The sequence below is a fragment of the Eleutherodactylus coqui genome, chromosome 7 (genome assembly GCF_035609145.1).
Source record: "Eleutherodactylus coqui strain aEleCoq1 chromosome 7, aEleCoq1.hap1, whole genome shotgun sequence".
Taxonomy (NCBI): Eukaryota; Metazoa; Chordata; class Amphibia; order Anura; family Eleutherodactylidae; genus Eleutherodactylus; species Eleutherodactylus coqui.
The window spans coordinates 45,067,125-45,093,043 of record NC_089843.1 but is presented as its reverse complement, the minus strand read 5'-3'; the positions used below and the strand labels follow the sequence as shown (position 1 = coordinate 45,093,043).

Below are 25,919 nucleotides of genomic sequence, written 5' to 3'. Positions count from 1 at the left end.
GTTACAGTGACTCATAGTTACGGGATGTTGAACACTAATATTGTCCAGATATGGATATCTTCATAGAGAAACTATGCAGTAGTATATATATTGCCAAAACACGTGCACCGCTTTATTTACCTAAGAATGATGTGTTTTATCATACTGCGCAGAAGCGAATATGTTACATAACCAAACAGTAGTATAAATAAGGGTGATCTTCAAAAGGATTTTGGGACTCGTGTTGTGGCTGACATCTGTCAGCATTCTCCCGGATCCTCTTGACAATCGTACCTGGAGATCCCCCGATTGCGGAGTGATGCTACAATATCCGGTGATGTATTGATGCTTATCTTTGTTACCCATGTGATCTCAATGCCTATATGTTAATTAACTGTTTCACTTACATTCATATACTAAAGAGTGAATAAACTCGTGTTTTATATTTGTTTTACCGAAGACTGTGCTTAGCTCGTACGTTAATGAGGTAATTGAATAGCCAAAATCTTGAGCAGGTAAGACATAAATTGGCGTAGTCGGCAGGATATATATATATATATTGTTGTCTTTGGTAAGGTTATATTACTGTATAATTTGGTATTGTGACAGTGCTTCTCAGTGCACGGGGGGCTGCTGTCACCATATTAGATTTTTGGCCCATTGCCAAGGGGTTCAAATGGTTATAACTTTGCTTTGATAAATGATAGAGTAATAATAGTAAATACACATTGATAGTCGCAGTAAGTAGTCCCTGTTGAACCCATTGGCATACTGCCAAAATTTTATAAGTTCTGTAACTTTGAGACAGGACTTGGGAGATTGGTGCCAGTTTGCACGGTTGTGTCTAGCAATAAGCGGGACCTTTGTGCAAAATTTCACCAATTGGCACGTTGCCAAAATTTTCGGAGTTCTGTAACTTTGAGGCAGGACTCGGGAAATCGGTGCCAGTTTGCGGGGTGGTGCCTCGCCGTAAAGGGGACCTCTGTGCAAAGTTTCACCAGATTGGCACGTTGCCAAAATTTTGTAAAGGGGAACTCTGTGCAGAGTTTCACCAAATTGGCACGTTGCCAAAACTTTCGGAGTTCTGTAACTTTGAGACAGGACTCGGGAAATCGGTGCCAGTTTGCGGGGTGGTGCCTCGCCGTAAAGGGGACCTCTGTGCAAAGTTTCACCAGATTGGCACGTTGCCAAAATTTTGTAAAGGGGAACTCTGTGCAGAGTTTCACCAAATTGGCACGTTGCCAAAACTTTCGGAGTTCTGTAACTTTGAGACAGGACTTGGGAAATTGGTGCCAATTTGCAGGGTGGTTTCTCGCGGTGAGGGGGACCTCTGTGCAAAAAATTTTCACCAATTGGCACTTTGCCAATAAGACAACAATATGTTTACAAAAAGAACCAAAAAGGTTAAATCTGAACAGAAAATAGACATCCCCGGCTGGTCCGAGGGTCCCTATGATATATTAGCTCAGGAGTTGATGCATAGTGGGCTTGCAGAATCATGGGATAGTAAGCTAAAAGATTCAGAGCCCCTCGATGTTGTTAAGGTACTCGAGGAGACCCCTGCCAAGGCAGGTGATGCAGTTCAGTTGGGTAGGAGAAATTGGGTATTGGCCTCAGCCTATAGGAATATCCATAAAAAGAAGTCCCAACTAATAAGAAAACTTAATCAGGCGGAACAAAAGTTAGCAGAATCTGAAGGAAAGAGAGTGGTGTTGGAATGTAACCAAAGGCTGATAAAGGAAAAAATAGAACATTACCAGAATATTGCAGAAAAGGCTGTTGTAAAAGTTGCTCAGAATAAATATAAGGGACGCAAAGGTAAAGTTGATAAGCGGAAGGTATCGAAAGCTATAGCTTCTGCTTCTGTGAACTGGGACCCAGATAAGTGGGATGGAGACTTATGGGATTCCTCATCTTCTTCGGGGGAGGAGGACTGGCATAAGGGGGATTGGGAAGACCCACCCAATCCAATAATTGATCCACCTGCTTTAAAACGTGCCCAGCCCATTAGCAGAAGGAAGGAAACTACTGAATATGGACCCGATACCCAGCCTATCGTAGGTCATGATGGGCAAAGGTTGCCCAGGTATGACGATCAGGGAAACTATATGTACGATGCCGATGGGAGACTGTTGGTGCAAGAAGAATTGGTGCCACATAGGCGCACCAGGCTTACCCTAGAGGATTTTTCTCAGTCAGAAGTTGATGATATACTGAGTAGATTTAGGCAAAAGCCTGGGGAATCTGACATACCATGGTTGGTCCGTCTATTTGAGCACGGGGCGACTGGGGTAATGTTGGATCCAAAAGATGCAATGAGATTTGTTACTCTAACCAGAGATCCAGTAATCAGTAGAAATTTTAGAGAATACTTTCCTAATCATCAAGGAGAAAGTGCTATTTCCCTGTTTAATATAGTAACCAATGGGTTTCTTAATAAGTTCCCGACAGAGGCAGACATTCCAATCAATGACAAACCTTGGTACACTATCAGGGATGGCATTGAAAGGTTGAAGGAGGAAGCTATGAGGGTCTCATTAATTATCATCGAGCATATGGAAGATTATTTGGAGACTCGGCTGACAGCAGGAGTTAGAAATCGTTTAATTAAGACTGCACCTCCGGCTTATAAAGCCGTGATGATGACCCTACTTCTATCCATGACTAATGAGCCAATGTCTGCGGTCGTGGCTAGAATGCGGGAATTGCAAGATATGGGAAACTGGGATAGAGAGGAAAAACGAACAGATCGTGATAGGTCTAGGAATCCTAGTTCCCAGGGGACTGGTGATTCAGGAGTGCCAAGGGTATCTCGCAGAGATATGTTTCAGGCTCTCCTGAAAGCTGGAGTCTCCAAGGACGCCATTGATGGAAAAGATACAGGTGATTTGTGGCGTCTTTATAAACAGAAGGTATTATCCAACAAAAAGGTGGATAAAAGGGAAGATTCAGTGGCCCCAAAAACTTCTAAAAAGAGAGAGAAGCAGGTCACTAATTCAGAGCCTAGGAAATTAGAATGGGAGGACTTTCAAAAGATCTATCCATGGAAGGAGATGGCTGCAATGGTAGCTACCCAAGTGCAGGACCATTTGAAGCCATCTGCTCCGCTCCTGGAGGAATCAGATTCTGATTCCGCATAGGTAGCAAGCCAAGCCCCTGTCTGGGTTAGGCGGGATGACAGACCCTACGTCCCGCTAGCCATACATTGGAAAGGGGGTAATGTCCAAAGGGTCCCAGCTTTAGTAGATACAGGGGCGGAGGCTACTCTGATTTATGGAAATCCCAAAAAGTTTAAAGGTCCAAAAGTTAATATTTCAGGATTGGGAGGAAAAGTTACCGAAGGAGTACAGACACAGGTAACTTTGAAATTGGGCAATTTGCCCTTACGTAAATACACGGTGTTAGTAGTACCTATTCCGGAATATATAATTGGCATAGATATTCTGAAAGGATTGACACTACACCTTGAAGATGGTAAGTTTGCCTTTGGCGTAAGGAAAATAGGGATAAAAGCTTGTCCAGTTACGGTGGGAAAGGTCAAAATGCCACCTGTACATATCCCTCCTGCAGGAAAACTGGTTGCTATGAAGCAATACAGAATTCCTGGAGGTCACAAGGAAATAGGAGAAACCATTAAGGATTTGGTCGATGCTGGGGTTGTGAGGCCTGCAACCACAGCATGGAACAATCCGGTATGGCCTGTGAAGAAAAGTGATGGGTCTTGGAGGATGACTGTCGATTACAGGGAGTTGAATAAACAAACACCTCCCTTGACGGCAGCTGTCCCAGACACCATTACAATTGTGGAGCAGATCCAAAGTCACAGTGGACAATGGTACGCTGTGATTGATATCGCACAAGCCTTCTTCACAATTCCAATAGAAGAAAAGGCGCAAGATCAGTTTGCCTTTACGTGGCAAGGACGTCAATATACGTTCACTCGATTGCCACAAGGTTGGATACATAGTCCAACCATCTGTCACCGGACGGTGGCAGAACATTTGGATGAGTTTGATTTACCATCAGAAATGCAGTTTTCACATTATATCGATGATATAATGATTCAGGGACCGGATGAACAATCTGTAAAGAAACAATTGGACAGACTGTTACATCATTTGCGAGAAAAAGGATGGGAAATAAATGATAGCAAGGTGCAGGGCCCCTCTCAGACGGTGAAATTCTTAGGAATTCAATGGAATAAGGGCCATAGGGAGATTCTCCCTAAGGCAAGGCAGAAAATCTTAAATTTTCCCACTCCAAAAGACAAGAAGGAAACACAATCCTACATAGGATTGTTTGGATTCTGGAGACAACACATTCCGCATCTGGGGCAGCTTCTTGCTCCTCTTTACAAGGTGACTCGCAAGAAGTACGAGTTCACGTGGGGAGAAGAGCAACAGGTTGCATTTGAAGCAGTAAAAGAAGCCATACAACAGGCCGTAGATTTATGGCCCTTACAAGATGGTGAGATAGAACTTCATGTATCAGTTCAGCATATGTATGCAAACTGGTCATTGTGGCAGAAGCAAGGGGGCAAAAGAGTGCCACTGGGCTTCTGGAATCGAAAATTACCAGATGCAGGAGAAAAATACACTCCACTGGAGCAACAGCTGTTGGCATGTTATTGGGCCCTGGTGGATACTGAACAATTGACAACAGGACACATAGTCCTTCTAAGGCCGCAAATACCCATCATGAGTTGGGTATTATCTAATCCAAAGTCCAATCGGATAGGACATGCCCAGGAGCAGAGTATCATTAAGTGGAAATGGTACATCTCAGAAAGAGCGAAAAAAGGTGAAGGGGGGATAGCTGCCCTGCATGAAAAGATAGCTGATATCCCTCCAGATGGTCAGGTTACACCAGTAGCACAAATGGAGGAATCCCCAGTAAAGTGGGGAATACCTTACTCTGAGTTGACAGACTCCCAAAAAGAGCATGCTTGGTTCACGGATGGTTCGGCCAAGTATATCAGTGGAAGGCGTAGATGGAAAAGTGTAGCCTTTAATCCAAAATTAGACAAGACGTTGGTCATGGAGGGAGAGGGTAAGAGTAGTCAATATGCAGAACTTTGTGCGGTATTCTTAGCTCTGAAGCAGGAACAAGGGCAAGAATGTCACTTGTATACGGACTCATGGTCAGTTGCCAATGGTTTGGCCACTTGGATCATGGGATGGAAGAAAAACGATTGGAACATTCATGGTAAGGAATTGTGGGGGAAGGAGCTTTGGCAAGATATAGAGGAATTCATTAGGAGTACCAAAAGTACTGTGTTTCATGTTGATGCTCATGTCCCTCTTGACTCATTGGAACGTTTATTTAATTCTCAAGCAGATGCGGCAGCATCGATCTCTGTTGCCGTACAAGAACCTGACAAGGAAAAGGAAGCATGGCTTCAAGGTACAGCTGTTTGGGCTCACCAAAAAAGTGGACACTTGGGAGAGAAGGCCACTTACAGGTGGGCACAAGAAAGAGGTATCCCATTGACAGTGGACATGATCAAACAAGTAATCGCGCAATGTCCAGTATGTCAACATGTTCAAAAACGAGAAGTGCCTCATACAGTAATGGGACACATAGGGAGAGGCCAGTTGCCAGCGCAGATTTGGCAGATGGATTTTGTAGGGCCCCTCCCTGAGAGCAGAGGATGTAAGTATATTTGTACAGCAGTAGATACATTCTCAGGTCTGATGGTGGGATTCCCATGTAAAACAGCAACACAATGGAGTACTTTACGTACTCTGGAAGTTATTACCCAGTATTATGGGACTCCCCTGCAGATCCAGACCGACAATGGTTCACATTTTACCGGAAATCAGGTAAAAGAGTATGCCAGTAAAAACAACATAGAGTGGGTATATCATATGCCCTACTATCCACAGGCCGCGGGCCTGGTGGAACGAATGAATGGGTTATTAAAATCTACCCTGAAGAAGCTCACTGAGACCGACAAATATGGTCAATGGAGAGATAATCTGACTGCTGCTTTACAGATTATCAACAACAGGCCCATCACTGATTCTATGACACCCTTAATGCGCATGCTAACACCCAATCTCAGTATAGATGTAGCTAAGGTAGAGACAATCTTGTACTGGAAAATTAATCCAGATGCGCAGGCACCTTATAGAGCCACTCCTGCCGCTGCAGGGTTGGATCTATACGCTCTTGATACGGTGGTGATAGCCCCAGGAAAGGTGAGTACTATTCCCACAGGGCTAGGATGCAAGATCCCGGAGAATCACTTCGGGCAGATAGCTACTAGATCAAGTTTTGCTCTGAGAGGTGCAGTAGTCCTAGGGGGAGTCATAGATGCAGATTATCAGGGGGAAATTAAAGTAATCATGATAAATTTAGGAACAGATCCTCTGATAATAGGAAAAAAGGAGCGCATGGCACAGCTGCTATTGATACCAGTGTATCTGACACAAGTGGAAGAAGGGGCGGCTCCCACTGAACTTACAGTAAGAGGAGATAAAGGCTTTGGCTCAACTAATGTTACTAATGTAGGGGCCAAAATATGGGTTCAGAATCACCAAGGACCGCCCTCCCCAGCAGAAGTTATTGCTGTGGGGAAAGATCGAACTTTGCTTATTATGCGACCCGGAGTAGAGAAATGGGAATATGTCCCACAAGAAAAGTGCTATTTGCGGGAATAATGCTTGTTTCCTTGCCTTCTCTAGAATCACATAATCATTTTTGGAATCCTTGGCGTCATGTGTTCGGTGTTCGCAGTAGGTGATGCGTGGACGCCAGGGATCCGCGTCAATGACACCGGAAGGAATGACTATTCGTGGGGCTGGAGGAATTCAACCCGAACCAGGAAGCAAGACAACTTCACTTGTGAAGCCAACCAGAAATGTTATATCGTGAATATTACCTTTGATGGGACTATCTGGAGTGGAAATCCATTATCGCATATAAGTTCGACCTACCGTCCTTCATATGCACTGCATAAGGCAACGGGACAAATAAACATTACGTCACTTGTGAAAGTGTCCTGCTGTCAGAGACCAAAAGAGTTGCCATATCTCAATTACTCCCTGGTGATACAATATGTTTAGAATTGTACAAATACGGGAGTGCAGTTTTCATTTCCCTTAAATGAGACAGAAGTAATTACGTGTGGGAATGCAACGGAGATCGAGAATCGGGCCATGTGGGGCCAGTTCCTGGTATTCGTGAACATTAATGCTTCTAAAATAGATCCTGGACATATAAAAAGGGTTCCATCCACCTGTCGCCTGGTGGGACGAGATGCTCAAAAGACTGTTATACAAGCCTCCGTGCAGTTTCCACCCTCAAGGACTTGTTCTACCAAGCGTTCCCGTCGAGCTTGGTATGATACCTTACTCGGAGGCTACGGAGCGCTTTCTGGGACTATTAATGGTTTTGATATAGAGACTTTAGCTAATCGAATGCATAACGCGGGAAGTGGTATTAAAGATGTGCTCACATTGCAGGCTAACTGGATGCCCACTATATGGCAGCCCTTTAGTATGCAAACGGATGTGGACACAATAATGCTTGATTTGCAAGATGCATCTAATAAGTTTTCATATGAAATAAATTCTAACATATCTAACTATGTTAATTGGTCAATATGTACCTTGCAGACCATTTATCAGCAACAACAAAAGAACACACTTCAAACTATGCTCATGACTGGCAATGAGCAGGTGTGGAGGACCGTGTTCAATCAGACTATAACTGAGACTGATTGGATACAGTTGGAGGCGCAGAAAATGGTTTGCAATGATACATTATGTAAAGGGACCATATTCATATACAATGTTACTAAAAAGAGTGTGATGTGTAAGTTTGTAGTTCTCCCCTTACTTATAGGTGTTCCGGAAGATATGCATTTCTGGGTACCTAGATTTAACGGGATTTACATTGATGACCAAAATAGAACTCATGATTTATCATTGTGTGATGATACATTAGAGGGGACCATATGCAAGGTCCAATCGGCTGTTTATGAACCATGCTTATTACAAAATACGATCAATGTATGTGAATGGACCGTGTTGCCACTCACTTTTAAAATGATGGTTGAAATAGCCCCACAGGAGGTATGTTTGGCAAGTAATCATCCTGTTGTACCTGGGATGGTTGTCCCATTTTCAGGATGCTTGCGAAACGTATCGGCACTTGTTTGGGAAAATGAGACCTTTGTGTTATTACCTGAACGAGACAAGACAGTGGCTGTCAATTGGCAACCACTGCCTTTAAATGTGTCAAATTGGGATCTAAATTTGACCAAATTCAAAAAGTTGTTAGAAGACACAGAAGACGTACAGCAACATATTAAATTGCTTAATAAATCTTTGGCAACGCATATTTTAAGTACTACTGTAATAGCTGGCAAAATTGTAAAGATGGGATCGGCTATTGCTGATGCCACGTCACACCATTGGTATGACATCTTTATGGGATATTCATCATCTGCACAAACCACTCTTAATTGGCTAATACATCCTGTTTTGGCATTGGCCATAGTTGTAATACTTTTATCGCTATGGAATTGTTTCATGGCATATAAGGTATTCTGTAGAAGACCCCAAATTTTAATGGTATCATACGGCAAATAGTGAATGATTAAGGACCGATTGTGATACGTTTGAGACATGATTGATTGAGAGATTGTGTCAAAAGGTGTAGGTAGAAGGTAATCATAACTAATTGCTGTATGTGCGCTTACCTATCTCTATTACTAGTCTACTATTTTAACCTGCTTGGTTAACTTGCTTGAGGTATTCTACAGAAACTCTGGACAAATATGGTTTAGTAAAAAGACCAGTTACAGTGACTCATAGTTACGGGATGTTGAACACTAATATTGTCCAGATATGGATATCTTCATAGAGAAACTATGCAGTAGTATATATATTGCCAAAACACGTGCACCGCTTTATTTACCTAAGAATGATGTGTTTTATCATACTGCGCAGAAGCGAATATGTTACATAACCAAACAGTAGTATAAATAAGGGTGATCTTCAAAAGGATTTTGGGACTCGTGTTGTGGCTGACATCTGTCAGCATTCTCCCGGATCCTCTTGACAATCGTACCTGGAGATCCCCCGATTGCGGAGTGATGCTACAATATCCGGTGATGTATTGATGCTTATCTTTGTTACCCATGTGATCTCAATGCCTATATGTTAATTAACTGTTTCACTTACATTCATATACTAAAGAGTGAATAAACTCGTGTTTTATATTTGTTTTACCGAAGACTGTGCTTAGCTCGTACGTTAATGAGGTAATTGAATAGCCAAAATCTTGAGCAGGTAAGACACCCACCCCCTAGCACACACATAGGGCAGCATATAATTTATCTCCCCCGCTCCCTAGCACACACATAGGGCAGCATATAATCTATTTCCTCCCCTCAGCACACACATAGGGCAGCATATAATTTATCCCCCCCCCAGCACACACATAGGGCAGCATATAATTTATCTCCCCCGCCCCTTAGCACACACATAGGGCAGCATATAATTTATCTTCCCCCCCTGCACACACATAGGGCAGCATATAATTTATCTCCCTCCCCTAGCACACACATAGGGCAGCATATAATTTATCTACCCCGCCCCTTAGCACACACATAGGGCAGCATATAATTTATCCCCCCCCAGTAATAACCAGCCCCCTCCACAGTAATTAGCAGCCCCCCCAGTAATTAGCAGCCCCCCCCCCCCGCAGTAACAAGCAGCCCCTCCAGTAACAGGCAGCCCCCCCCCCAGTAATAGGCAGCCCCCCTCCAGTAATAGGCAGCCCGCCCCCCAGTAATAGGCAACCACCACCCCTCAGAAATAAACAGCCCCCCCTGGTAATAAGCACCCCCCCAACCCATATACTTACCTCCTCCCTGCTGTCAGCGTCACTCCCTCTCTGCTTGCCCTGAGCCCGGCGCACACTGTAGTCCGTGTGTAGCCCTGCACGCTTCCTCTCCTGCAGAACTAATGAGCAGGGGACTCGAGGAGGAGGATCCTGGCTGCACACTGACGTCAGTGTGCGCCGGGATCGTGGCAACAGAGCGATTACCAGCGGGGAGCCGCGGCACCCCAGCTGGTAATCGCTTCAGTGGTGAGCGGCGTCGGCACGCCGCGGGCCACATAACAAGAGGCAGCGGGGCCTTGTGTTTAGAACAAAAGTTCCCTGCGGTGCCGCGGACCGGCGCTAAGCACCTAACGGCCCGGCCCCGGGGGTGGTTGGGGACCCCTGGTTTAAATGACTAATAATTCATGAGTTATATGTATAATGTATATAGTAGTTATTTGTGTTTTACTGGAGATAAATAGATTAGGAATATTAGAAATATTGATTTGCTACAGCAGAAAACTGTGCTGCAGAATAAGTTGGCACTATACAAATAAAGATTATTATTATATTATCAGGCAACTCTGGGTAGAGTTTGTTAGATTGATAAAATTTGACATATAGAATCTTGTTTTATCTATTTTTATGGAGGGGTGAAGAAAAGCACCACAAGACCTAGTACTGCAATTTTGTTTTTGGTTTTGTTTAATCTGCCATGGGCTAATTTATTCTGGATCAAGTTTATTTTGGACTGAGTAAATTTATGAACTGAGTTATTTCCACCAGTACATTGAAACTTTTCAAGTGTGATTTTAAATTTCATTTTCTCAAAGTGCATGCTGCATCTGTCCATACACTGTGACTATCCAACTGAGCCTGAAGAACTGACAAGTGGGCCTGAATGCTGCTAAACTGTCACTGGGGTGAATCCTCAGACTTCAGCAGAACACCAACCGCCAGTTGATGACAAGTTAAAGAAGGGCTAAGTATAAAAGCTCTTCCATGGAGACTTTGGGCAAGAAATGGTGTCTAAAGGGTATCTGAAATAGTGGAATCTCTAAAGAAAAAGGGTCTCTATAGTCAGCTGTGGATATTTGCACTTCTCACACCCATGAACATGGAGAATGTAGGAGATTGATTGACACCAATGTAATGGGCAGGGACAGATTACTCCTTAGGGTCTGTTCTTTGGCTAAGCAGGGAAAGTGGTAAGGGTACAATAATCCCCCTGCTTCCCTGCATCAGAGGCCCTGTAGGTTTAGGGTCCAAAGGAGATCAAGAATAGGAAGACCTCGAGATAAAGAGACATTTGTATTTAACATCTGATAATTCTTTTTATTTATTTGCTTTTTTCGTCGAGCCCAGACTTGACAAGATTGCCTTTATGTTGCTAGCAAATGAAAATGTAGGGAACAGCAAAATAAACATGTATGCATCATTTATTGTTTTGAAAAATATGGAACATTTGAAAGACATTTTTAGAAGTTACTAATCATTCACTATTAGAACCATATGTCAAGAGGTATATTCAAACTCCTAATTGGATGGTAACTTTAGGTTGTATATTGATCACATTATGAAATAGTTGTATATGCATTATTTTGAGTGATGATGGCTACAAATAGCCAAGGGTGGATATATTTGGCTATTTGTAACTCTCCATGTTGTATTCATACAGCCATGAATGTTCAATGTATAAATTATAAGGATTGTATAGCTGGGTCTTATAGACCATGTCAATATCTGGACATAGTGTCACCATTGTCTTGTAATTCTACCATTAATACCTATAGAGTCTTATCAGTCTATTGTCTAATTAATTGTGCAAATCTATCATCATTGTCTTAAGACTGAACTGGGGCCTTATGTATATTTGAATTTTACTGCTGTCATTGCTTTAAGAATCAGTTTTGATGTTCTGATCTTGTTCTTTTTGAGGAATGGTCACTTCAGATTGTGACCTGTTTGGCCAAACAACTCTATGCATTGATATTTGCAATGCAAATATTCAAGCAATGGATCATCTTCTATACATTCGTCAATGTCTGTTAGTTTGTTTGTTTATTTGTTTGTTGGAGCATCACACACAAACTGTACAACCGAGTGACATGACATTTTGCACACAGTACAATTTCAACCCGGAGAAGGTTATAGGCTAAAAAAGATTCAGAAATGTTGTCTTTGCAACCTTATTTCCATATTTTGCCTTTCCTTGAATTTTAATGCAGCAACCTCCAAATATGCTTTTACCAACGGATTCTACGGACTCGATTTAGTATTCCTGGTTGTTTCCAACAAGTAATTCCCACTAGAAGAGTCAGACTAAGCATTGACAATTTGTATTTCAGGAAATTATATATCCCCAGACAGGAATACATGGAGCAACCGAGGATTAAAAAATGTTGTCCATAGCGAGCAATCACAGCGCACCTTTCATTTTACGTCAGCAGTATAATATGTAGCAACCAATCACAGCACAGCTTTCATTTTACCTCAGCACTAAGAGGATTAAAAGCTGTTGCCTACAGCAACCAATCACAGTGCAGCTTTCATTTTTCCTCAGCACTAAGAGGATTGAAAAGGCCTTCCCAGAGCAACCAATTACAGCACAGTTTTTTTTTTACCTCAGCGGTATAATATATAGCAACCAATCACGGTGCAGCTTTCATTTTACCTCTATGATTGGTTGCAACTGGCAAGAACAAATGCCCAATTTTACTCAAATCGGACCAGTACTGGGGATTTGTATACGACACAAACAAACAGATTTTGTGTTTTAGATATAAGTAGCTTTCATTTTATCTCAGCACTGAGGATTAAAAGCTGTTGCCGACTGCAACCAATCACAGCACAGCTTTTATTTTACCTCAGCAGTATAATATATAGCAAACAATCACAGCACAGCTTTTATTTTACGTCAGCAGTATAATATATGGCTAATACATTCACACAGCATTAATCAGCATAAGTGTACTTTCACGTATTTATGCATATGTTCTGATATCCTCTTTTCTTACTTACAATGTCACGTTTTGTATTGCACATGTTCTGTATTGGGTACCCGGGATATATATAATAATAATAATCTTTATTTGTATAGCGCCAACATATTCCGCAGCGCTTACATAGAGAGGGGGGAATACAGAAAGACAAAATACAAACATTACAGAACCACGGTTACATATAGTAATCAGTTGATGGAAACAATAGGGGTGAGGGTCCTGCTCCAACAAGCTTACATACTACAAGTAATGGGGTGATACAGAGGGTAAAGGGGCTGGAGATGTGCACAGTATGGCGAGGTGGAGAGTGAGCGATGCTATACACATAGACAATGGTCAGACATTTAGCCGTGTGACGGCAGAAACGGTGTGACTGCAGGAGCGGTTTATGATGGCTAGCAGGGATTGCAGTCAGTAGGTCAGGGAGCATGTTATCAGGCGGAGTACAGAGAGGTTTGTTTAGGGAATGCGGTATGCCTCCCTGAAGAGGTGCGTTTTTAGAGCACGCCTGAAATTCTGCGAGTCCTGGATTGCTCGGGTAGCTTTTGGTAGTGCGTTCCAGAGGACCGGTGCTGCTCTGGAGAAGTCTTGGAGGCGGGAATGAGAAGTTCGAATGAAAGAGGCACTCAGTCTGGTTTCATTAGCAGAGCGGAGAGCCCGGGCTGGTTGATGGATTGAGATGAGGGAGGCGATATAGGGTGGCGCTGTACTGTGGAGGGCTTTGTGGATGAAGGTAGCGAGTTTGAATTGAATTCTGTATTTAACGGGCAGCCAGTGCAGTGACCGGCACAGGACAGAGGCGTCCGAGTAGCGGCTGGACAGGAAGATGAGCCTGGCTGCCGCATTCAGGATGGACTGGAGAGGGTAGAGTCTGGTGCAGGGGAGGCCGATCAGCAACGAGTTGCAATAATCGAGCCGGGAGTGGATGAGGGCGACAATAAGCGTTTTTAACGTCTCCACAGTGAGAAAAGAGCGGATTCTTGCAATGTTCTTGAGGTGCAGCTGACATGTTCGGGCCAGAGATTGGATGTAGGGGGCAAAAGAGAGATCAGAGTCAAATATGACCCCAAGGCAGCGGGCGTGTTGTCTAGGAGTTATGGTGGCGCCACACACTGAGATGGAGATGTCAGGATGAGGTCGGTTAGTGGAGGGTGGAAATACCAGTAAGTCAGTTTTAGAGAGGTTTAGTTTTAGGTAGAGAGAGGACATGGTGTTAGAGACAGCGGACAGACAGTTAGTGATGTTTTGGAGGAAGGGTGCAGAGATGTCACGGGCAGAGGTGTATAGCTGGGTGTCATCAGCGTACAGGTGGTATTTGAGGCCAAAACTCCTGATGGTTTGTCCAATAGGGGCTGTGTAGATAGAGAAGAGAAGGGGGCCAAGGACCGAGCCCTGGGGGACCCCAACAGCAAGGGGAAGAGGAGGGGAGGTAGAGCCAGCAAAGGAGACACTGAAAGAGCGGTCAGATAGGTAAGAGGAGAACCAGGAGAGGGCAATGTCCTTTAGGCCAATGGAGCGTAGCATACTGAGGAGGAGTTTGTGGTCAACAGTGTCAAACGCTGCAGAAAGGTCGAGGAGGATCAGTAGGGAGTAATCGCCCCTCGATTTGGCTGTCAGTAGGTCATTGGATACCCTAGTAAGGGCAGTTTCTGTCGAGTGTTGAGGTCGGAAGCCAGACTGTAGGGGGTCTAGGAGAGAGTTCTCTGATAAATAGCTTACAAGGCGGGAGTAAACTAGGCGTTCTAGTAGTTTGGAGATGAAGGGGAGGTTTGAGATGGGTCTGTAGTTGGCAGCATCAGTCGCGTCCAGAGTCGGTTTCTTTAGCAGTGGGGATATGATGGCGTGTTTGAAAGAAGAGGGAAAGATGCCAGAGGTCAGAGAGAGGTTGAATATAGTGGTGAGATGGGAGATGACCACTGGGGAGAAGGAACGGAGGAGGTGTGAGGGGAGAGGGTCGCTAGCGCAGGTGGTGGGATATATATATATATATATATATATATATATATATATATATATATATATCATGTAATAGTCTCAACTGTTGAATCTTGGGATGATGACAATAAATTCATATCAATATAAACATGTTGATCCATGAGCAACTATTGTGGACTTGTGAGTGGAAAAATTAATCCCTCTCTGAACTATGTATAGCTTACCGAGCATCAAACTCCACCACAAATCTCCCAAAGATTGGACATGTCTCAGCAGCTTAGAAGTTGTGTCTATGCTGACATCTGAAATTGTGATAAAATCTCAGTGAAAATAAAATGGAGGATGTTATTCATGAAGTTTCTTTGTTTGTTTTTTATTTGAAGCATAAATAGAATCTGTTGTGTAAACCATGTTTTTAATGGAAAAGACTAGATGGCAACTTGGGGGTCTAATTCTTCTTTAATAAGCTGAAAGCATGGGTTTTATGCAGGAAGCATCTGTGCAAGTATTAATTTATATTTTATGCAGTAGTGTTGTGTGAATAATATCTGCACTGTGTACATAGCAAGAAGTATGTGTGCAAAATACAAACACTGTAGGTGACGTTTTACTAACAGGGTCTCAGATGCTGAGCATGCATCTGTGTCATTATAAACCTTTGTAATGTTTTACTAAGAGAAAAGTATTACGCATGCTGTACACTTTGAATTGTTTACTTTGTTGGGAATGCCACACTATATAACCTCTTGCTTTGGAACAATAAAATAGAATTGCTTTGAAACATCACATGAGTGTTTCTCATTGTTTTCTACTCTGATGCAGCAAATTAGGCATGCCCCTTGAGTATCACCTAAATTAAGTGATTGTTCTATCACATCCTTTGAGATATGTGTTTCTTGTGCACAATAGATGTCTGAAGATTCACATTTCCCCACATATATGCCTTTTTTGATGGCTATTTAGCCCTTTAACATTCAACAATACAATTTTGATCGCCATATTTGACAGAAGATAGAAATGGTATAGTTACACAGCTATTCATACAGTCCAAATTATGGAGAGATGGCTGTGTGGGAATATCTTACATGAACCATGGAAACCAAAGTGTATACTTGGTAAACAATGAGAGAAAGAACAGAGGTAGATTCCATGCACTCAGACAAGTGTTCCACTGTGCTTGAAGAGGGAGAGTGGCCTTGTGAACTTATGGCAGCACCTTCTTGGTCCCACAGCAGTGACCAAGAAAAGAGCAAAACAATAAGTTTGCCTGTATTGGCAGCTGATTGCGTCCCCCCTCTCAAACCCCAAGGCATCCTGGATGTATTAGGAACAGGTACGGCCCAGGTAGCAGGTTATTTAGTTGCTGTATCCTAGCTTTTGGGCACTGGTGGTATAGAAATTCTGCACCAGGCAGCCATTCAGTACAGCAGACAAATCACAGTCCCAAAAGTGTATCAACTTTTTAAACTCTGGAAGAGTTGGCTCTCTCTGGCTTTGAGGATGCAGTCTACTTTTTTTCATTTTTGACTCACTGCATTCCTGAGAATAATAATCATGGACTTTTTTCACTGATCTTCCTGTGTGGGACTTTTTTGCATTTCAAAGTGCATTTTGTTTAAGCTTATTTTTTGGTGCATAAAATGTAACAGTTTCTTTATATGCACATTTAAAGCAGAGGGAACTGGTACAGTGGATGGGGAATTTGACATCAGGTACAAGGACAATCACTTCTTACCATGCAACCTACAAACAATTATGACGCACGGACTGAGAACTTAGTCTACTGAATTAATAATCTGTTTATTTGCTCATTTTTAGTCAGCAGGACATGTGATGTTTTATTACTTACTAGTCAGGTTTTATGTATCTTGACAAAGTACATAAATATTTACTTATTAGCTAAAAAGCAGCAATCATACGAATTGTTGATTCAGTAACATACAGTATAATAGCCTCCAGCTGTAGTTAGCGCTACAGGAGAACCTTAAAGGTAAGTCTGCATGTAGAAGTGTGTTTCTGCATTGAATTACTGCAACATCAGATTACTCAAAATCGCCAGCAATTAAAAATATAGGCAAAAATAAAAAAAGGAAATCATACAACATAAAAGATGCATACATAATATAGGGGTATTCTGGGAATTTTTTTAAATTAGCAGATTCAAAGAAATAATCAAGAGTTATGACTGTCCACAATGTATTAGTATTACCGTTTTTACATTTGTCATCTCTAACTACAGGCCATCAGAACACCTGCTGTATGGCACTTTCTGCACTTCCACATGTTCATGGAAATAATGTGACACACCTCCGATCCTATCCATATCTGCTTTGAATATTGATGATATGTATGGGTGAACAGGACCAGAATGAGAAGGCATTACCGCACATTCACACTCACAGCAATGTACTCAATGTAGAGTAAATACTGTTTCCGTAACTCCTACTGAAGTGAATAGGAGTTACATAAACAGTGTAGAACAGGATACTGAGCTGTTTCTGGTAATCCTGTGTTACATAATTCTCATTCCTTCAGTGGGAACTACGAAAAAGCATAAGGCTGTTGCCACATCTGTTTCTGTTGCAGGGTCTCAGTGCATTGGTTTGTGACATACAGTACTGCAAACCGGATGCACTCAGACCCTGACAGTGTATTTGGTCTGGTCTGCAATGGATGCTTTCAGAAGGAGAAGCTGTCTGTGAGCTATGACTTCTCCTTATGCAGCTCTGGGTAATATGCAGCAGTGGCAGGGAAGGAATGAAATCAGAGGGGAGGACAGATGATGCGGCACAGACTAAGTATTGTTGAAAATCAATAAATACAGTATACAGCAGGCTTTATAAATTGGTATATAGAAACAGCTGTGCTTTCACTAGAAAGAACAATGCAGGCACAGCTGGAGGTCTCTCTCTAGTGTAGTAGTGCAGTACACAGAAGGGCCTGTAGAGTGCCAGAGACAGGACTTCTGGTGCGAGGGTTAACCAAGGGGTGGAGCAGGAACCAGGGGCCAGCGCAGCATAGGGAGGTGCTGCAGGCTGGTGGCCTAAAAAGGCAAGAGTCCGACAGGGATGACGCCCCTGGACTCACCCAAGCAGAGCGGAGGCTGGTGGCCTGGAAAGGCAAGAGTCCCACAGGGATGACACCCCTTGACTCCCACCCAAATTGGGGTGCTTATGGACATTGTATGATGTGATGTGCTATGCTGTGACGTGCTGTGCAATAAACGCTGGCAGGAGCCAGACAAAGATATCTGCTATTCCTGAGCTGTATTTACCCGTTTGGTGCGCCATTTCTGGTACGAGAGACCAGCGATCCCAAGGCAAGAGTACCCCCCTTGCAACATATGGTGGAGGATGCGGGCAAGATCTAGGATGGCGCACAAAGCGGCAGGAGCAACAGGCGGATGTCTGCTGGGAGCAGTCCTGCGGTACGCAGCGTTTAAAGGGCCAGGAGGTCGAAGGTGCGATACCTGCTGTATGCAGCGTTTAAAGGGCCAGGAGGCTGAGTGTGCAGCTGTGCTGTGTGCAGTGTTTAAAGGGCCAGGAAGCCGAAGCTGCTTTTAAAGGGCCAGGAGGCCGAAGCTGCGTTTAAAGGGCCAGGAGGCCGAAGCTGTGGTTAAAGGGCCAGGAGGCTGAAGCTGCGGTTGCCTTGCAGAGCAACAGAGGACCTCAGGGAAACCTCTACAAGGCAAGTTAGTGGACTTGTTGATTTATTTTCTCATGGTGGACTGTGTAGTAAAGATGGCGGCTGTTGCTGGAGGCCACCTAAAGCCCTGCTGTGGTTTCAGGCGGCATGGACTGCTAAGAACCGCCAGCAAAGGATGGACATTTCTGCATGACATATTTTTTTCTGTGCATAATGACACCGTGGAAGCCGCACAGTGTGAACGGACATTTAAAGAAAATTTGTCTAAGAACTGTGTTGCTGACTGGGTGGGGCAAGAAAAGTCAATTAACCCCAGCAGGTCATGTGTGGGGGATAGTGGGATGTATTCTGTACCTAATATGTGTCGCTATGTTTCCCAAATGCAGTCAGGATGTGAACAGGGTGCAATGAGTGCAGCCAAAGCCCATGTGGGAGTCTGTGCAAGTATACCTCTAGTGAGAGGGGGGAAGGAAGAGTGAAGATAGGGGGTGTAGTACTAGAATTGCTGAAGTGAGTAATACTATGCCTTCAGAGAGAGAAAGGATAGATTGTACTAAATCTGGAAAAAAGAAAAAAAAGAAGAAAAAGGCTGCGGCTAGGGAGACAAGTGAGGTTGTCAGTGCAGATCCTGAGATTCAGGGTGAAGCAGCAAGAGAACGCTTGGTTCAAATCCAGGAGGGATTCGCACCAATGCAAGCGTATATAAAGTTTCTGGAAGAAGCGTGTCAAAATGCTAATGAAAGACTTGACGCACAGTTTGAGAAAGAAAGGACTAACTTGTGTCTGCTTGGAGAAGAGGCCAAGAGGCAAAGGTTGCTAGCAGGGGAACAGACAGATAAATTCCTAAAAGAAAAAGAAAGTATTTTTGAAGAAGTTGAGCAGCTGAAAGCAAAGAGTGCAGCTCTCTTAAAGGAGAATGAGCATCTTGAGAGATTGGCTAAGGAGGAAGCTGATCACCGGGTGTTGCTGGAACAGAAGAATATTCACTGTGAACAGAGCTCAGAAGAAATGAGAAGTGAGAAAAAGAATTATGAGGGATATCTTTCAACAGCCCATGAAGAGATACAAGACCTCAGAGATGTAGCCAGAGATGAGGCTAATCGCAGAGTATGTCTGGAGGCACAATCTGTGCAGTATGAACAGGACTGTAAGGAAGTGCAAATGAAAACCCAAAAGTTGGAGATGACGTGTTGCGAGTTAGAAAGAGCTTCTACAGATGCATGTAATCAAACTACAGGTTTGCAGAATCAGGTTGCAGAGTTGAAAATGCAGTTAGCAAAGAAAAGGGTGACTTGGAGTGCCAAGTAAGTCAGCTCAAGGAAGAGCTGGAAATAGAGAAAGCTGCTTGCAGTCAGGCAGAGAAGCAAGCAGAGATCTTGAAAGACTTACTAGATTGCAAAGAAAACCAGGAAGCACTGTATGAGAGACTGGTGTCCCAGCTACAGATGAGCTTGGATGAGAAGACTGAAGTACATGGAATCCAAATCCAGGAGCTGGAACGGAGTCATGCTGTAGTTGTGGGGAAACTGCCCAAGCAGTTGAAGCAAATTGAAAAAGTGAAGGAAACATGGAAAAGTGAGTGTCTTGAGCTGACCCAAAAGGTGAAGGGGTTGTTGGAAGACAAGTGTGCATATGAGTGCAAGAGAAATACAGTGGAAATGCAGCTTCAAGAGCTACAAGTAAAAGTCATTGAAAGTGACAGAAGGCAGACAGCGTTGTCTGAGCAGGTGAATAGATTACAGGGGAAGCTAGAAGCTCAGACTGAAGAGTCTCAGAGGCTGGTGCAAGAAGAGACGCAGCAGAGGCTTGGTCTTAGTGCACACCTGAAGATAATGCAAGATGAGAGAGATGTGTTCCTCAAGCAGTTAGAGGAAGATGCAGAAACTAAACGAAACCTGTCAAAGCAGATTGCAATACTTCAAGCGCAGGTGTTTGACCTAAAATATAGACTAGAGAAGAGTGCTGTGTGCTTGGATTCTGTGGAAGAGCAGAAAAGAGAAATACAAGAGGAGTTAGAAGCTACAAGGCAGCAGTATGAAGAGAAGATAGCTGCCTGTGATAAACTTGAGAAGGTTAAGGTACATCTTCAGCAAGAGATAGAAGATGCTTCTGTGAAGCGTGGTCTCTAAAGGGAGCTTGTGTCCAAACTAAGAAAGACGCAGCAAATATGTAAACAGCAGCTGACAGAGGAGAAAATCAGGTCTGCAAGATATCTCACTGGATGTGAATGTGCTGAAGAAAAGGTCTGTAAGAAGGGGACCGAAGTGTTAACTTTAACACACACCCTGAAAATGATGTCAGAGATGGAAGAGAAACTGTATGAGAACCCTGCATGCTGGGTCCCGGCTGAAGAGCAAGACAGTGAAGTCCTAGAAGAAGTGGAAGCGCTAAATCAGCTGTTTTGTCTTAAAACTGAGGTCTATGATGAACTTGAGAAGTTTACAGTGAGTCTTCAGCAGGAAGTAGAAGACATTAGTGTGGAGCTTGGTTACCAATGTCGGTTGGTGTCCAACTGGGAGAAGAAACAGAAGATGTGTGAACAGTGGCTTACTAACGGGAAGTCAGTGTTTCCTAAAGTTGCAAAAGAAAGGCTTAAAAAGCGGGTGCGCACTGAAATGCAAGACTGGATTAGCACTAAGACAGATGCTGAGAAGAGAACCCTGAGGGCGAGCACCCACTGGCGTTTGCGTTTCCCGCGGGAAAAAAACGCAGCGTTTTCGCAGCGTGTCCCGCGGTTTTTCCGCGCGTTTTCCGCGGCGTTTTTCGCGGCGTTTTCGCGGCGTTTTCGCGGCTTTGCCATTAATTTCCATGGAGAAAAATAAGGACACATATGCAACTGACAGTTCCTATGTTAAAAACGCAAACGCAATGCAAAAAAAACGCCAGTGGACAGGAACACATGTTATCTCTATGCCTGTGCAGGAAAAACGCAAAACGCAAAACGCAAAACGCAGGTAAAAAAACGCCAGTGGGTGCTCGCCCTGATACAGGAAAAGCTAAAAGGTGTGTTCCAACAATCGGTAGAAGAAATGGAGACCTTGTTGGAGAAGATTAAGAAATAGACCAAAGTGCTAACCTTGACGCGCACCCTGAAGGTGGTGTCAGAAGAAAAAGTAGTATTGCAAAGGTCCGCTAAGAAGTTAAGTGCAAAAGTGAAGGTTCAGAGACTAGAGAGGTCTAGGGCCCAGTTCAGACAAGTGAAAAAAAATAAGACCCTGTTGAATTCTAAAAAAGAGATAAAAATTGTGAAAGGTAGTGAGAAAGTGAGAGCTGAGCTACAGATGGGAGGTGAGCAATCTTCTGAAGTTCAAGTGACCAAAGAGAAGGCAGAAAGTGAAACTGCTGAAGCAGAGAAGGCCACGAAGGTAGCAGAGATTGGGGAAAAGGCCTCGAAAATTACTCCTGTCTCGGATACGGAAGTTGTGCAAATGAATGGAAGTGTCTCTGTGGTAGAAGGCACAGAGATAGGAATAAGTGCACATGCCACTACTGAAGGGCAGACTGAAGAAATGGCACCTGCAACAGTTGAACAGATGAGTGATGTACGATGTGAAGTATTCAACATGGAAGTTGAGCTTCAGAACATGACAGTTAGGGCAAGAGACCACAAGCTGTTCCACACTGAAATGGAGGACTTGGTTAGCTCCAAGGATGATGGTGAAAAGACGGTACATGAACTAGAAAAGTCTACTAAAGCCTTAGAACAGCAAGCAGAAGAATTGAAGGTTCAGGTAGAGAAACCTGACGATAAGCTACCATCCACAGAGGATACGAAGTTGCACTTGGAAGTCAACTTGCAAGCTGTGAGAGCACGGTCTGACAGAGATCGGCAAGGTTGTGATGAGCTGAGTGAAGACAAGAAGAAAGAACTTGTCAGACAAGTAAGACTAGAAAGAGACCCCCGAGCCTGGAGCTTTGACCCTTGAGGGCCAAGAAGAAAAGGTGATACGGCCTACGGCCTGTATCAAGGGGGGGCGGGTATGTAGTAGTGCAGTACACAGAAGGGCCTGTAGAGGGCCAGAGACAGGACTTCTGGTGCGAGGGTTAACCAAGGGGTGGAGCAGGAGCCAGATAAAAGCCAGTTCCTGCCAAAGGGAGAGAGAGAGGGCCAGCGCAGCATAGGGAGGTGCTGCAGGTTGGTGGCCTAAAAAGGTAAGGGTCCGACAGGGATGAGCCCCTGGACTCACCCAAGCAGAGCGGAGGCTGGTGGCCTGGAAAGGCAAAAGTCCCACAGGGATGACGCCCCTGGACTCCCACCCAAGTTGGGGTGCTTATGGACATTGTATGATGTGATGTGCTATGCTGTGATGTGCTGTGCAATAAACTCTGGCAGGAGCCAGACAAAGATATCTGCTATTCCCGAGCCGTATTTACCCGTGTGGTGCACCATTTCTGATACGAGAGACCAGCGATCCCGAGGCAAGAGTACCCCCTTTGCCACACTAGCTATGCAGTTAGTTAGATGGCGGTTTTCTCCAAAATATGTACAGAATAGGCTCATAAAATGTATTGGAAAAATGTTTAGAATCATCTGTTTATTAGTAGGCGTATAGCATCTTATATAGCATGATGAGTTAATTGCCCTTTATAGGCATGCAGGAAGCAATATGTGATTGGAAATCAAAGCATGGGATTGCGTGGTCCAAATATGGTCTTTTTACATCCGGTTGCTGTCGTCATGGACGTCCGACATCAAGTGGAAACCGGCACCATCTTTCCGTGTTCGATGGCGGGGGCAGTGGTGGAGTGATCGGTGTGTCGTCAAATCACGCCTGAGGGTTATGTGCGAGTAAAAAAATGTGCCCTGAGGTTATGAGCGTGTGTTTCTATCAAGCTGCATATTCTGATAACGGTTAGCAGAACAGGATGCGGCCGGCACATTCCATTCTGCTGGCTCAGATAGTGAAATAAACATTTCACCTTTTATGGATATATATATATATATATATATATATATATATATATATATATATATATCCTCCACAAACCACCTTGAAACTGTCTGTTTTACTAACTGTCCCTACACTACCCGGCAGTCCTCACCGGTTGACGCTCCTCGACATCCCAGAACGAGCCAGGCCCTTTGAGCAAATGAAGGCAAGCTCTCTGGGTCTACCACGGTATTTCCACAGCCCTTGCGACTGGACCACAGCTAGCCTGAGTCCCCCGTAGCCACTGATTCATTCCAAGGAGGGTGATCTGGCCCTAAGGCTGGGGTGTGTTGTAGATAAGGGTCAGAGGCTTCAAGGGGGGGGGGGGGGGGGTTGAGGCTTGTTCACATTCTCTGAGGACATGCTGAGCAGCTTCATGGTGGGAGCAGCACTGGCAGCAGCGGTTTTACAGGTCCTCTGGATACAGGGGATTACACAGCAAGCTACAACAATAAAGATAAATAATACACACATAGAGTTCCCTATTTGAGTTAGGATCTTCTGCCACTCAGTCATCCATGCAATTGCGCAGAAACACGAGAAATCCTGATCACAAGGATCAGTTATCACTGAGTTTCTCTTGAGCTCTTCTGACAGGTCAGATAGCTTTTTAATGGTAATTGTTACTTTACCCGTGTCAGGGTAATCAATCAGTACAGCACCAATCAAAACCCACCCTAATGTCCCGTGGTCGACAGTAAAGGAAAAAACACCACGCACAGGTCTGGTATGGTTCCCTATACGGGAGTAATGGCGGTAACTTTACTGGCTTACACAGGGCTTTATACCCTCCTGCTGTATCACAAAACATATAGCATCTCATTGGTCCAGATATATAGCATCACCATATGTGTCCATAACAATATTAATCAGACAAGCAGCTGCATCAATCACATGTCCTTATCCACATCAGACACTTCTGCTTTTCTCCTCAGTCCTTTGAGCAAGATGTTGCAAGCTCCTTAAACTGCTAAGCTAATCACCGTCGTATCTTGTTCCTCTTTGTAATTTCCAAGACACTTTCTTCTCCGCCTTGCAAAAGCCTTATCATATCTGATATGATTTTTTTAAGAATGCATTTTAAGTTTTTTTGTCACAAAGCATTGCATAGAATTTGCACTCAGGTATAAAGATATAAAAACATATAGCAATATATACACATGCCCTCACAACCCCCCCTAAAAAACTTAAAGGGGTTGTCCCGCGAAACAAAGTTGGGGTATACACTTCTGTATGGCCATATTAATGCACTTTGTAATATACATCGTGCATTAAATATGAGCCATACAGAAGTTATTCACTTACCTGTTCCGTTGCTAGCGTCCCCGTCTCCATGGTGCTGTCTAATTTTCAGCGTCTAATCGCCCGATTAGACGCGCTTGCGCAGTCCGGTCTTTTCCGTGTTGAATGGGGCTGCTCGTGCTGGAGAGCTGCTCCTCATAGCTCCGCCCCGTCACGTGTGCCGATTCCAGCCAATCAGGAGGCTGGAATCGGCAATGGACCGCACAGAAGACCTGCGGTCCACCGAGGGTAAAGATCCCGGCGGCCATCTTCGCAAGGTAAGTAAGAAGTCACCGGAGCGCGGGGATTCGGGTAAGTACTATCCTTTTTTTTTTTCAACACATGCATCGGGTTTGTCTCGCGCCGAACGGGGGGGCTATTGAAAAAAAAAAAAAAAAACGTTTCGGCGCGGGACAACCCCTTTAATATGAAGATCCCGCATCATGTCCCACACCTGTTCCTGGTCATCCCTCTTGTGTCAGAGCTTCCCCACCGCCCACGAGGCCCTACTCCTAAAAGGGTTGTAGTCCTTACCTCACCTCAGAAGGAGGACATGGACTCCCTGGGCCCATGTTCTTCCGGCTTCCACATCTTCCCTCAGTACAAGTTAACACCCTGCAGGGTGCGCCCTCGCTGGAACCTACGGCCTCCTACACTGGCCCTAGGCGAGTGGGAAATCCACTGACCTTTTAGACGGGAGACCTGAACAGATGCAGTTCTAGACGCCAGGCATCTTCACCACATCTCCATCCTGATGATAACGTACTGTAGTTGGCATCAATGGGACCGGTTCTTCTTCCTCTCTCTCAAACAGGGGGAATGTTGGTGTCACATTATCTAGTCCCTTACTCATGCTTTTCTTGATCAGGGGGATAATACACGTACAGGAGATCAGTAGGACTAACAGAACAATACCTAGGACCACACCTACTTGTACCAGCATTTTCTGCTATCTTTTCAATCACGAAAAGTACTGGTCCCAGGGATCTGTGACCCCGGAATTTCTCTTGAGTTCCACTGACAAATCGGTTAGTTTCTTAATGGCAACAGTCACTTTACCTGTAGGCCCAGTGTTGTCAGGCATATAGGTGCAGCAAGTCTCACCAATCATTTTACATACTCCACCTTTTTCTGCTAGAATCATATCCAGGGCCATTCTGTTTTGGAACGTCATGGATGCAGTAGGCCCTAGCTGGTCAGCTAATCCCTGCAGAGCATCTCTAGTGTATTTGACAAACCTTTGCTGATTATAATAAATGTAATTTACCCAGGCTACATTTTTGTTAGCGGTGACGATAGTGAACAAAGATTC

The 25,919-nt window shown here is 44.1% G+C and overlaps 2 protein-coding genes and 1 pseudogene across 2 annotated transcripts; all 3 read left to right on the top strand.

Annotated features, from left to right (window-relative positions):
- The first annotated feature begins 204 nt into the window (after positions 1-204).
- On the top strand, positions 205-8,576 carry LOC136573489 (uncharacterized). Its single transcript, XM_066574777.1, has 2 exons — positions 205-313; positions 5,317-8,576. Exon 2 carries the CDS (start codon positions 7,140-7,142, stop codon positions 8,574-8,576), a length of 1,437 nt encoding a protein of 478 aa, XP_066430874.1. The 5' UTR covers positions 205-313; positions 5,317-7,139.
- Positions 8,577-17,750: 9,174 nt separating this feature from the next.
- On the top strand, positions 17,751-21,050 carry LOC136573305 (myosin-9-like; annotated as a pseudogene).
- A 496-nt stretch (positions 21,051-21,546) lies between these two features.
- Positions 21,547-22,770, top strand: LOC136573306 (myosin-9-like). The gene has a single exon (XM_066574603.1). The coding sequence runs from the start codon at positions 21,677-21,679 to the stop codon at positions 22,319-22,321; it is 645 nt and encodes a 214-aa protein (XP_066430700.1). The 5' UTR covers positions 21,547-21,676; the 3' UTR covers positions 22,322-22,770.
- Positions 22,771-25,919: the final 3,149 nt, after the last annotated feature.